Below are 14,219 nucleotides of genomic sequence, written 5' to 3'. Positions count from 1 at the left end.
GAAAAAGTCCAGCAGCGACGGGAGCGTCCAAAGGTGGGTCACTGATAGCTCAAGTAGCATCCTGTACCAGAGCTGACGCGGCCACACCGAGGCCACCACAATGACCTGTGCTCTGTCTCTCTTGATTTTTATGAGGACCTTGTGTATCAGTGGTATTGGTGGGAAGGCTTACATGACACTGCTCAACCATGGCAGGAGAAAGGCATCAGTCAGTGAGCCATCATTGAGCCCTTGCAGGAAGCAGAACTAATTGCATTTCCTGTTCCCCTTGGTGGCGAAGAGGTCCACTCAGGAAGTGCCCCACTTTGAAAGATGAGGTGGCCACCTCCACGTGGAGCAACCACTCATGGTGAGAGCAAAAGGATTTGCTGAGGCAATCTGCTAATGTGTTCTTGACCTCGGGAAGGTGCACCGCTTCCAGCTGAATGTTGTGACTTACACAGAAGTTCCACTAGATTGACCAAGGACTTGTAGGAGCAAGGGAACATTCCAGCACCATCACAGGCGATAAGAAGGAATTGAGAGGGAGAGGAGCTGGCAAAGCCCTATAGATACCACTAGGGGAAAAATTTCCAGCACCAGTGTATGTGGTGCACACACACCTAATTGGGAATGGACATGAGCAAGCACTCGAAGAAGAACCCCATCTTCAAATACCTTCACCACACGAGGCATGGGAGGGGAATCAAACACGAATCTCCCACTAACCATAAAGGCTATAAGGGAGGCTTACTCCTTATCTCCTCTTCCTCTTGCGTCTCCCTAGGCCATTTTTTGCAGCATTAGATGTGCACTGCTGCCTTTCTTCCAAGAAACAGTTTAGGTGTCCAATTTCAGCAGAGGGTCATGGCTGTGAATCCCAAGTGAAGACTCGCACGTCCCTCCAATCCAGAATTTGGTGCCTAACTCGAGAGTAGCAAGGCTTAGGCCTCAACCCTCCCCTCAGCATTTGCTATTGGCTAGTTTAGGCAGCTCCCTGCTCAGCTTGCTGGCTTTTGTGAATCCTTAAACACCCATCCCTCTCCATGCATTGTACCAGGAGCTTAGGTACATAACTTTGGGCTGTGCATTCCACTGGGGAGGTGTGTGCCTGAAAGTTAGGCACTGCCATGCTAAGTGTGGTAGTGCACAAGTCCCTACTGGATTTAGTCTTAAGTGACTTAGAAGCACAGCCCCATGTAATTTAGATGAATTACTTTATCTGTCTTATTAGATATATCAAAAGAGAGTGTGGGTGTAAACATAGCATGGGCTATTTGCCTGTCAATTTTGTATTTAAGTTTTTGTTCTTCTCACAGTAAGGATATTAATATGGTCCTGAACATGTTTTCTTCAGCACACATGAGCATTTTAAATTGTGAAATTTCTTCATAAAAAAATCTCTGTTAAATCTGAAATACTAATAATTCAGAAACATTAAAGAAAATTACCAAAAAAAAATCCAATTTGGCAATTAAGACTATACAAAAGTAAGTAAAGAAATAAAAACAGTGTAAATAAAAATATCTGATTTAAATTAAATAGATTTAAATACTAAAAAAAAAATCACAAAATATTTTAATTATGATTTTATCCATCCTGGAAAGCAACTGAAGAGTGGTAGTTGTTAGTAAATGGAGACCTGTTAGTGATAATCACTTCAAGTGCAACAGCAAATGAGAAAATGTCTGAAATATTGAAGTTCTATGAATTTATAAATATTGTCTTAGCAGCTATTAAATACTTAATATTTAAATAATGATTCAAGTGATACAATCTACTGTGTTTATATTTTAAAACATGAACAGTTCACATTTTAATATTCAGAAAAGCAAATTTCCCACATAATTTCCAACCTCCAGTTGAAGATGTTTACCAGCTAGCAATTGCTAAACAAAAAAATCAGGGAAAAATATATCCTTTTATGTGTAGCATTAAAAAAAAAAAAAACCTGCTTGGAGAAAAATGAGCAAATTAGTCACCATGATGCTCTCAAAAGGAGTCAGAGTGAAGAGTGAGGAAGCAGCTCACAATTATCCATGCAGGACTCTCACTCTTCAGGTGAATATGGACTGGGAATGCTCCCAAGGAAACATACTTAGTCCATCGAAAGAAATGAGTGCCTTGGTTCCATCATATGATACTGCTGTAGTCACTTGAGGAACTGCTTTTCTAATTGGCTCTAAGTGAGCTGGATCTAGTCCTAATCTGGAGGATGGCAATTTGCATAGGGAGGGAAAGGAGATTATTTAAAATGTAAAACAGATATATCCTCAGGGCTTCATAAAGGATGCTAAGAACCTCTCAGGAGAAAAAAACGTATCTGGTAATACTCTACTACAAAGTGGAAATAGAAATGGAATATTTAGAATGTCTTATTCCAAGGATGAAAGATCTAAAGAGGAAAGAGTATTTTCTACTTATTCAGATCTCGATCTCTCTCTCCTTTCAGAGGAAAATGCTGATTCTGTTTTAAAAATTGAGCTCCTATCACAGACTTCTAATTGATGAGACCAAATGGGAAGACATGATACAAGTGTATCCTTTATTTTCAGGCACAGAATCTGCCATCCTGACTCAGCTGAACAGTATCTTACTCCATTAATTAGACCAGTGGCTCTCAACCTTTCCAGACTACTGTACCCTTTTCAGGGGTCTGATTTGTTTTGCATACCCTCAAGTTCCACCTCACTTAAAAACTATTTGCTTACAAAATCAGACATAAAAATATAAAAGTGTCACAGTACACTGCTACTGAAAAATTGCTTAGTTTCTTATTTTTACCATATAATTATAAAATAAATCAGTTGGAATATAAATTTTGCCCTTACATTTCAGTGTATAGTATATAAACCAGTATAAACAAGTCTGTCTGTATGAAGTTTTAGTTTGTACTGACTTTGCTAGTGTTTTTTATGTAGTCTGTTGTAAAACTAGGAAAATATTTAGATGAGTTGATGTACCCTCCAGAAGACCTCTGTGTACCCCCTGGAATACACACATCACTGATTGAGAACCAATGAATTAGACTACTAGCTAAATAATGTACTACTTAATGTAAGTAAAGGTGGCAAAATTGGGCTCCCAGGTAGAAATATTCAGTTGATAAATTTCATGCACATCTTGGTGAAAGAGTCAGAGCAATGTCTCTGTAAGACAGGTTGCAAGACATTTTCCACGGTAAGAGAATCAAGAATAGGACTTCTATAGACACAGACAACCCACGTACAAGTATTCACAAAATAACCAATCTCAAAAGCTATGCAAACTGTAGACAAAAAAAATGTTATTAAGAGGTATATCAATTACCAGTGTAACCCCAACAAACATTTGGAGTTAAAATTCAAAATCCAAATGTTTGTCAAAGAATTAGAAGTTTATAATTTTCATTTCACAATTTGTGCTAGATTCATTGTTTTGATTTCTGGGCAGCTGGAAGCAGGAGCAAGATGGCATAATCTATCTACCACACTATGCCAATGAGAGGTCCAGAGATGGCTAAAGCTGCCCACTAAAAGGATTGGATCAGATTAGGAGTAACTCAGGAGATGAGTTGTATAAGAAGCTTCCTCTGGTGGTGGCTTTCATGAAGCCCCAAAAGAGAATTTAAAGTTAATCTCTGTGAACTATCTTCCGGCACTGGCCGGTGTGAATCAAGACCATCACTTGGATTAGACTCCTGCTTTATATAATTTGTCAATGTTGATCAATTTTTAATAAGATTTATTAAAAAAAACAGTAGTCCCAAAATGTCAAAGTATGGAACTATTTAGTAAATGACAATGGTAACAGTTTTAATACCTGGACCAGCATTCATAATGAATTTTTTAGCTATAGCAATAAATTTATACTCTCTACACTGGTGGTGTAGCCACAGTCTCCTTTGGCAGTGGGGCCTGTAGTAACTCTGCCCCAACCTGGACAAGTCTTTTGTCCTTTTCCCTTGGCACCTCTTTAGCGAAGCGTTTGGGGTGCTGGCCTTATTTCAGGCCTGAGCAGTGCCCTTCAACCCAACAGGAGGGCGGGTAGTTTCAGGCGGTGTATATCTCATGGCCCCAGGAGGTACCTTTCTACGGCTCCTGCCTGGGGCTGTAAAGGTGGTGGTAAAGCACTGGAGGATCAGAGCCACATTGGTTATCCCTGCAGGCTGGGGCCAGGGTTTTTCCTTCCCTGCCTCTCTGGCCGCAGAAAGGCACTTTCTCCTAGTCGGGGGGAGTCTCTCTTCCTGTTGCCACCAGCCTTCTGACAGCTTCCTTCTCTCTCCTCCCCCCACCCTTTATGGGAGGCAGGGTTTAAGTAGACCTGGAGTAGCCCTTAATTGGCTCCAGGTTTCTCTAATTGACCTGCAGTAACCTCTCCTCTGCCTGCAGGGAAAAGAGCCTTTAGCAGACTAGCTCACATACCAGCCTTGGTACACCAAGTGGCGGGACCTGCTGCCACCTATGGAGGGTGAAGACCTCCAGTGAGCCAGTCTGTACTCCACCTTGACTCCACGGCCCATCGGGGACATCAGTTGGCAGCTCCTTCATGGAACCGTGAGCACGGGCGTGTACTTGGCGCGGTTCACCTCTCACCCCGACACCTGCCCCTATTGCGGCGTGAGGGAGACCCTGGCGCATGTCTTCCTCCTGCTGAGGTTCTGGCTGCACTTCTCCCCGCACCTGTTCATCTATGCACACCCCATCCATGGCCCCACGAAGTCGCGGGACCTCCTCGTCAACCTCCTCCCGGCCCTGGCCAAACTGGCTATCTACAAGACCAGGGAGAGGAGGTTGGCAGAGGGGGCGCTCTGTGACTGTGGGGCCTACTTCCGTTCCTCTGTCCATTCACGTATCCGGGTGCAGTTCCTCTGGGCAGTGTCCGCTGGCTCCCTTGACACCTTCCGGGAGCAGTGGACGCTGTTCGGGGTTCTCTGCTCAGTGTCTCCTTCCAGTTCCCTCTGTTCGACCCTTTGACCCTCATGCCCCTTCTTGTTTTTTCATTTGTTGTCCCACGGAATCAGTTGAGTCCTGGGTCCGGTGGCTCCTCACCTTAGGCTGGGGGAGGGGCCTTTAGTGGTGGGCACTCGTACTCAAATAGTTATACCCTTTTGTAGCCATCTGGCCTGACTTTACCACACTATGTATTGGTAAACTGCAAACTTATTAGCTAATTAGAGGCTGGATCTCACAGCCCTAAGGGCATGCTCCTGAGAACACAGCATTTCACATATTACCCTACATGTATGAGCTACACAAGACACTGCCCTCATCCCTTGTCCCACCCGTGTGCCTGGATATGACAACTATAACCCACTTTTTTGCATTCTTTCACCCCAAATTGCTACAAGGCTTCTTAAAAAGGCAGAAAGTAGTCAGTTATGTATATACTTGCTACAGAACTCCAATGCCACAAAAATCCTTAAAAGTTACAGCTGAGATTCTCTCTATACTCAACATAGGCCAAAAGGAAGAGTGCATTGTATTCTGCAGGATTGTACAACCGAAGATTACGTACACAATTCAAATTGCACTTCAACTTCCATTAACTGGCAGCAAGTAAAATTCACCCCAGATAAATGAGGGTGAGGGAGCAGGATGAGGGAGCACACAGCTGAGCTCAGTTAAGGTCTGTGTTGTACTCTTAACTATTTTTACATTTTTAGTTTTATGGGTTTTGACCTACAGTCTTATTTCTTGATGCTTACACATTTTCTTGTAACTTTAACTTTGAATTTCCTCATTTTCAAAATTATTATTTATTACTTGTATAAATGCAGTGTCTTGCAGTGACAACTACAAGAGAAATGCAGATAACAAAAAAGCCCCTTTACATAGCCTTTATTGATCTCACAAAGGTTTTTGACCTTGTCAGTAGAAGCAGACTATTTGCGCTTCTAGAAAAAATTGGATGCCCCTGCCCCCCGCCCCCTCTTAAGCATGATTTGGTCCTTCAATGAAAACATGTCTGGCACAGTCCAATACAATGGCTCAATCTCTGAGGCTTTCCAGATTCAAAGCAGGGTCAAGCAAGGTTATGTACTCGTCCCAACTCTGTTTAGAATCAAGCTTTCAGTTCCTCAACTGAGGTAATCTACTTGCACACAAGATCTGATGGAAAGCTGTTCAATCTTGGAAGACTTAGATCTAAAACAAAGATTAAGGAGGCCCTTATCTAACACCTCCTCTTGGCTAGTAACATAGCACTGACAACGCACACAGAAATCCATCTCCAAAATCTCATGGACAGTTTTTCCAAAGCCTGCCAAGACTTCGGGCTTACTATAAGCTTCAAAAAAGATTAATATAATGTGCCAAGGAGTTGAAGAAGCCCCCTCCATCAACATCAATAATTATGAATTTGAAGTGGTGAATGAGTTCACATACCTGGGGTCCACTATCGCAGTCTACCTTTGACTTGAAACGAAACTCAACATCCACATCGGAAAAGCTGCTACAACAATATTTAGATCGAGCAAAACAATAAACTGACAGAACACACGAAGATGTGTGTATCGTGCATGTTTTATCAGTACACTTTTGTATGGGAGCGAGACATAGACCTTATATGCTCATCAGGAAAAAGGCTCAACAGCCTTCCTATTCCCTATTTGTCTTCAACAAATTTTTGGAATCTCCTGGAGGGACAGAGTCACCAACACTGAGGTGCTCATGTGGGACAGCATATCCAGATTGCAAAACACTCCTTTATCAGAGACACCTCTGCTGGCTTGGGCATGTGTACCGAATTAATGATTGGCGCATCCCAAAGGACATCATCTATAGTGAATTGACATCTAAAAAAAGATCTAAAGGATGCCCAAAACTGCATTTCAAGAATGTGTGCGAGTAAGATCTCAAAGATATGGATAACTGGGAAGATCACACTCAGGACCACAGCCTTTGGAAACAAGTGCTCAATAAAGGTCTCCAAAGCTACAAGAGGAAGGAGTCGAGTTTAGCAGAGGAGAAAAGAGCTAGCAGAAGGCAGAGCCCAAAGGGTTGAATTACCACCTTTAAATGCAACAAATGCAGCAGAGATTGTTACTCTCAAGTGGGTCTCTTCAGCCACATTGTGGCTCCCATAACACCAACCAAGTGTATTTTTTACCTCTCAGAGGCACATACCCATGGTCTCTCGAGACTGAAGGATGCCTACTGTAGTGCCTAGGAATCCTAGTCATGGTCCAGGATACCATTGTACTAGATGCTGTACAAACACTTTATTTCAGTGCCCACACTGTAATATATTACTTTAAATTAAAATGTATCTATTTAAACATTAACTCTGACTTAAAAATCTTTCGTTTAGGATGAAGTTTGTGTTTCTCTGAATAAACCTACTGGGCTATGTTCACAGGGACACATTTAATGATGATGATGAACAAAATGAATATGGACATTTTCCTAGGGTCTTAGGTTCTGATCTCGCGAACGGTTTTACACATGCCTAACTTGGTGCGCTGCATAGTACCATGGAGTTCAATGGAACTATCCACGTGCATGAAGTTAAGTAGGTATGTGAATGGTTGCAAGATTGGGGGCTTTATTCCTAAAATTTTGAAAGTTTTAGTTTTTCTTAATGGAGAAAACTACACCTTAAATCTTAAAAGTTAAAAGCAAGTAAAAGAACATTCAACATATCTTACCAAAAATAATCACTTTTTAGCAAACAAATAATCAAAGTAATAATAAATATTTACTTAAATATGCATTAAAGGAATGAATGTGATCAGAATGTTTGTAATTATAAGATATCCAAATGTTTTCTTTAATATAACAATAAAATTATAAACAAGTTTCAAATAAAAGATTTTTGTATTTTTTAAAAACACTATCTTAAAATTGAGGGTTCTTGTCACTTTATAATTCAAATTAAAAAAATATTTACAGAGCGTGCATTTTTATAGCACTGAAATATGATACATAAAGTACCAACATGATGTTGGGGTTGCCCCCTGATCATGCTGTGATGTGAGTCACATGACACAGCTTACAGAGTAGCTGCGCATGTTTCTATTGTATTACAATGGATGGGGAAGGAATATATTATAGCTGAGACTCATGCAGTGAATATTTATTTAAAAAGTAATCATATATGTATGATTTGTTTAGGTAATCTGGGTAAGAGTGCTGACCCGTAGCTCTGTCTGGTTACAAAGCACCAGAGCTCCATTCTTGACTGAGCCAGGTTGAATTTATCCTGTGAGAAGTAAGAATGGTAGGAAATGAAGTTCAAAATACAATGCCTCTGGGGTTTTTTGTGCTGGAAACAGCTCAATATGGCTTCCAAAATATTTTAAAATATATTTTCGAACTATGTTACAAATTTCCAAAACATAATTTACACATTGGTTGATCAGAGACTTCAGCAGACATGTATACAAAGACATACTGAAAGAACTAATATAAGCAGATTGACGCTGATAAATGTACATTAGAGTTGGAACTGACAATTAAAAAAATTACAACACACTTACATCTACATTATGTCTGCAAATAGTTTTAGAATACCGTCAGGTGTTATTAACTAGATCTTTAAAAAAAAATCAGAAAATATTTTTCTTCTTCCTTTTCTCTCTCTCTTCATTATATTCTGTCCACTAAAATGTATTTAGTATACAGTTTCTGAAAGTGACCACAGAACAATCTGTCATAATGAGCCAAATTCAAATTCTCAGGTATGAATTTTGCCTATTATCACATTCAATATGTGATTGCTTTTATTTTACCATTTTTATGTAATCAACAGAAAAACATTTAACATATAAAATGTAATTCTGTATAACAACAGATATGCATCACTGTTAAAATGTAATTCTATACCTAAGATAAATCTGTGATCTTCTAGTGTGTTAAATCTGCTTTGCATCAGTCTTCTGGTGCAAGCTGGATTCAAAATCAGGCAAAACCCCTCCACCTCAAGTTTTCTCCATCATAGGAGAAACCTCAGATGGCATGGAGCTACCAAAACACTTCCTATTCAACCTACGCCCAGCCATCTGAGTATGGAGTTTGAATAGAAAAAACACAGTGTGGGTTGGGCATCTCTACACTCTGGTGATCCCTGGCTGCAGCCAGCCCCGTTAGGACTATGTGTCAAAAGACCAGACTCCAGATCTAACATAATATCTCTGTAGACTCTCTAACAAAAACATAACCAATTTCCATACTGATTACAAACATATTGCATATAGATATTATGATTCTGCTAATTAATTTGTCTCATTGGCCACTCTGATTGTCTAAGCCACTTTTCCCAATCTGACTAATTTAAAAGAAAAGCAGATAACACTTTAAAGTTTAAACATATGTTTAAACTTGAATATTAATGGAGAGCAGCTCTGGAATTTGTTACCCAAAATATGAAATATTCAAGATGAGTAACAATGACCTCTTCAATGGCTCAGGGTAACAATTTCCACAGTGCAGTTATCAAATTTTATAGTGACATCAAAACAATATCATGATACCTGGAAACATTCAACACTTCTTCCAAGAAAAGAAGAAACATCTAACAAAATCCAATATCCATTATTCAGATTAATAAAAAACAATATATTTAGTTTATATAGCACCTATTAACCAAAACATTCTAGACACCTTACAAAAAGTGGTTAAAACATTAAAATGTGTTATGAATATTTTAAAAGTAAAAAGGTCTTTCAGTAACTTTTAAAAGGGTAATGACTTGACACTTTTCATGCAGAAGATACTGTATCCTAGAGAGTAGAGATGGAAGGGACAAAATTACAGCCCCTTCTAATTCTATATAACCATCAATTAAAACACACATTTTCCTTTCATTTGAGAGGTGAAGATGATACACAGGGTGTCAGATGCCTCTTAAAATACATGGAACAAGTCAAGTTTTGATAACTGTATTGTTTCTAGAGCAAATGAATACAATAATATTTCAACACTGTATACTAAACTACAAGAAAATAATCAAAACATATAAAACCTTTCATTATTTAGTCTTTCAAATTAAAGTCTAATCTGACTACACTTTGATACAGCAAATTTATTTCAATAACTTGTTTAAAAGAACACACACAATAAATTATTTTCACATAAAAATTCAGTAGATTAAATTAATCCATGCTCCAGAAATACTTGAAGTCAAAGAAATTACAATACCAAGATGAATTTGGACCACTGTACTTATCAGTGAGAGCTGCTACAAATGACAGGCAAGAAATTAGTTTAATACTTTCAGTTTGCTATTTGATTATTCCTATCTAAAATTTTATTGGAGATGTTCAAATTATAAAACTTATTGTTCTCTTTCAAATATTTTTCCAGTTTTAACACTAGGTACGGGAAAACTGATCATTGACTTCAAAAGGCTTCAGATCAGACCCAGATACCAGAAGTTCTAATAATTTTCAGATGTTTTAATAATGTTAAATTAATTGTTTTAAATTGATACTTGAATTTCTTTCTCATTTTACAACAATTGATATAACTGTCTATCGAATCAATGATATGGATTTCCTGGGGATTCGGTTGATTTTTTATCTAGGTTTACTCTGAACATACACATTAGTTTTTTTTATTCCATGTAATTGTCAGTTCAGAAAAGAGACTAATTATTATTTTCAGACATTCCTACAAGGAACATATCCCTCCTTCCTGAAATTCTGCCTGGGTCCCCCTGTTTCTTTAGTTCCTCTTTCCCATATTAACTATCTAGTCACTAAGGGTTCAATCCCTCAACTTCTATTGACTTTATTGGAAATCGACGGCACTCAGCAAGTGGTAGGCAACAGTACACAAAATTGGATTCTATTTCAGGTGCTGGAGAAAAGACTTTGTATCTGCTAGTCCAGGCCGTATGTACTGTGATGAAAAGACTGATGTACATTATTGCTCCTCATAAGCAATATGACTTGAAAAATATCACTATAGGGAGCCTTGAGAGGCCAATATGGCTGCATCAGGAGCTCTTTAATCACCTAAAAATCAAAAAGGAATCCTACAAAAAGTGGAAACAGGGACAAATTCCTAAGGAGGAGTACAAAAGAATAGTACAAGCATATGGGGACAAAAATCAGACAGGTTGAAGCACAAAATGGCTTACACCTAGCAAGGGATGTAAAATACACCAAGAGCAAGAGAAAGATGAAGGAAAAATGTAGATCCACTACTTAGCTGGGAAGGTGAGCTAGGGTATGTCTACACTTCCAGAGCTGCACAGATCAATACATCAGTATTGACTGAGTGGGCTGTGGAGACCCCCCAATAGATCCCGGAAGAGCTCTCCAGTCAGTGCAATAAATCTACCTCCTCAAAAATAATAAGGCTACATTGACCAGAGGGCATCTCCCATCGATGCAGCGCAGTGAAGACGCTGCGGTAAACAATACAAGTAAGTCAACGGGAGATATACAAGCTATATTACATAGCTTGCAATTCTCCCATTGACCACTGCATAAGTGTAGACCAGGCCCCAGTAACAAACAACATCAAGGCAGAGGTGTTTAATGCCTATTCTACTTCAGTCTTCACTAAAATTGTTAATTGTGAACAGTCACTTAACACAATTAATATTAAAAACAAAAGGGAAGCAACACAAGCCTGAGTAGGGAAAAAACAGGTTAAAAATATTTCAGTAAGTTAAATATATTCAAGACAGCAGGGCCTGATGAAATCCACCTTAGAGTACTTAAGGAACTAGCTGAAGAAATCTCAGAACCATTAAGCAATTATTTTCAAGAACACATGGAGGATGGGTCTCCCAAAGACTGGAGAAGAGCAAATATAGTACCTATCTTTAAAAAGGGGAACAAAGACAACTCAGGAAAGTATAGACCAGCCAACCTAACTGTGATATGCGGAAGATTCTGGAATAAATTGTTAAACAATTCGTAAACACCTAGAGAAGAACAGGGTGATAAGGAATAGTCAATATGTAGTTGTGAAGAACAAGTGATGCCAAACCAATCTAATTTCCTTCTTTGGCCTAGTGGAGAGTCAGAAGTAGTAGACATGATATATCCTTATTTCAGTAAGACCTTTGACACAGTCCCACATGACATTTCCTATAAACGAAGTAGAAAATATGGTCTAGATGAAATTACTATAAGATGGGTACAAAACTAGTTGAAAGGCCATACCCTGAGTGGTTATCAATGGTTCACTGTCAAACTGGGAGGACCTATCTAGTAGAGTCCTGCAGATCAGTCCTAAGTCCAGTACTATTCAATATTTTCATGAATGACTTGGACAGTGGAGAGGAAAATCTGCAGATAACACTAAGATGGGGTAATAAGCATTCTGGAGGTCAAGATTAGAATTTAAAAATATCTTGATAAATTGGAGAACTGGTCTGAAGTCAACAAGATGAAATTCAATAAAAATAAGGTCAAAGTACTATACTCAGGAAGGAAAAATCCAATGCTCAAATATAAAATGAGGAACTACTGGCTAGATGGTAGTATTGCTAAAAAAGGATCTGAGGGTTATAATGGATCACAAAGTGAATGAAAGCCAGCCATGTGCAACAAGCATGAAAAAGGCAAAATGTCACTCTGGGGCAAGACATAGAAGGAATGCTTCTGCTCTACTCGGCATTGAGCTGATGTACTGCACCCATTTTTAGGTGCCACACTTTAGGAAAGAAGTGAACAAATTGAAAAGAGTCCAGAGCAAAGCAACAAAAATGATAAAATATTTAGAAAACCTAATCTATTAGGAAAGGTTAAAACAAATCTGTGTATGTTTAGTTCTGAGAGAAGAAAACTGAGTGGGGAGCTGATAACAGCCTTCAAGCATGTTAAGAGCTATTATAAAGAGGAAAGTGATCAGCTGCTCCCCATGTCAGCTGCTTGTCCTAAAGGTAGAACAAGAATTAATCATCTTAATCTGTAAAACAGAGAGATTTATGTTAGGAAAACCACCCTTATAGCTAGAAAGTTAAATCCTCAAAGAGGTTACACCAGAGGAGGTTGTGGAATCCCCATGATTGGAGATTTTTAAGAACAGGTTAGACAAACTTCTGTCAAGGATGGTTTAGGTGTACTTGGTCCTGCTTCAGTGCAGGAGGAATGACTAAGATCCATCCCTGTAGTCCCATATTTCCATGATTAAATATAAATTTGTCATATATGTTCCTTGACAATTACATTAAAAAATCATGAACTTGTGGCATCCAAATAATAATAATGTATGCCATAATATGAAAGAATATAATTGATGCCAAAATTGAGGGCAACCACAACTGACTGTGTACCGCACACACACACACACTTACACAGTATAAATATTTTCAAGTCCTACCTCTTTGCTTTCCTCCTCTGACTCACTGCTGAACTCTTCTGTATTTAAATGTTCAAAATCCGATTCCCCAACAGCAATTGGTACTGTCACAGTAAGGCTTGGGTTGTGTATGACTAATGCATAATCATGGTTGCCTACAACACCAGTGATTTCTCTCTCATCTTTGCGATTATCCAGATTTTTGTTCATTTCAGCAACAGTAGGGTTGGAAGTGCAGCTGTCTTCCTTGTGGTTTAACTGATTGATTGATTGTATTTCATCTACACCTTTTGATCTTTTCATAAAAGTTTTTTGGGAACATTCAAGTGCTTTTCTTTTCACATAATCTATTCCCCTCTGAATCCTTGCCACAGCAACCTGCAGATTGTTTGCTTCATTATCATCTTCTGTAGCAGCAAGGTTGTCTGAACTAAAGGAGCTCAGCAGCAAGGCCAAAAACAGGTTCAATACCTAAAAACAAATAGATACTGCTAGATCTTTACTTTCTCTTTTTCATATTAAAAATTATTTTTAAACATAATGGTTTCATATTACTGTACTCTGATAAAATTTTAGTGCATGCAGAACAATTGTGGAGCTAAATCTCTGCAAATCACTTTGAAATTATAATTTATTATTTAAATATCTAGCATTTTACATCTTCAAAGAGTTGTGCTAACATTAATTAATTAATCATCACAACACTCTCGAAAAGGTAAGTATAGTTAAATCTTCATTTTACAGATGGAAACTTAGATACATACTGGTTAAGCAACTTTATCAAGGTCATACAGTAAAGTTAGAACTCAGGATTTCTTGAGTATATAAATGGTCCTGTGCACATAAATAAAAAATATATTCTTTTCAACTTCTGGTTTTCAGTACTAATGTAAATACTTTTTATTTTTTGTTTCCACACACTAATGGTATTGGTATTTTCTTAATCCTATTATACCATGTTCCTTATACCATAAAACCAATTAAACTTTATGTAATAAATAA

The 14,219-nt window shown here is 38.4% G+C and overlaps 1 protein-coding gene and 1 long non-coding RNA gene across 2 annotated transcripts in view; one reads left to right on the top strand and one right to left on the bottom strand.

Annotated features, from left to right (window-relative positions):
• Window positions 1–14,219, bottom strand: part of LOC137153687 (sodium channel protein type 2 subunit alpha-like) — a 186,679-nt gene that overhangs the window by 58,344 nt on the left and 114,116 nt on the right. The window contains exon 18 of the mRNA XM_067549309.1: window positions 13,239–13,688. Coding sequence (XP_067405410.1) covers window positions 13,239–13,688 — 450 coding nt within the window. The remainder of the gene's footprint in view (window positions 1–13,238; window positions 13,689–14,219) is intronic.
• The window catches only part of LOC137153688 (uncharacterized), a 166,581-nt gene that overhangs the window by 108,679 nt on the left and 43,683 nt on the right, over window positions 1–14,219 (top strand). The window lies entirely within an intron of this gene.

Source organism: Emydura macquarii, unplaced genomic scaffold (assembly GCF_026122565.2).
Source record: "Emydura macquarii macquarii isolate MOO-44397 ecotype Brisbane River unplaced genomic scaffold, CSIRO-AGI_Emac_v2 contig_1253, whole genome shotgun sequence".
Lineage (NCBI taxonomy): Eukaryota > Metazoa > Chordata > Testudines > Chelidae > Emydura > Emydura macquarii.
This window is presented reverse-complemented; position numbering and strand designations above follow the sequence as displayed.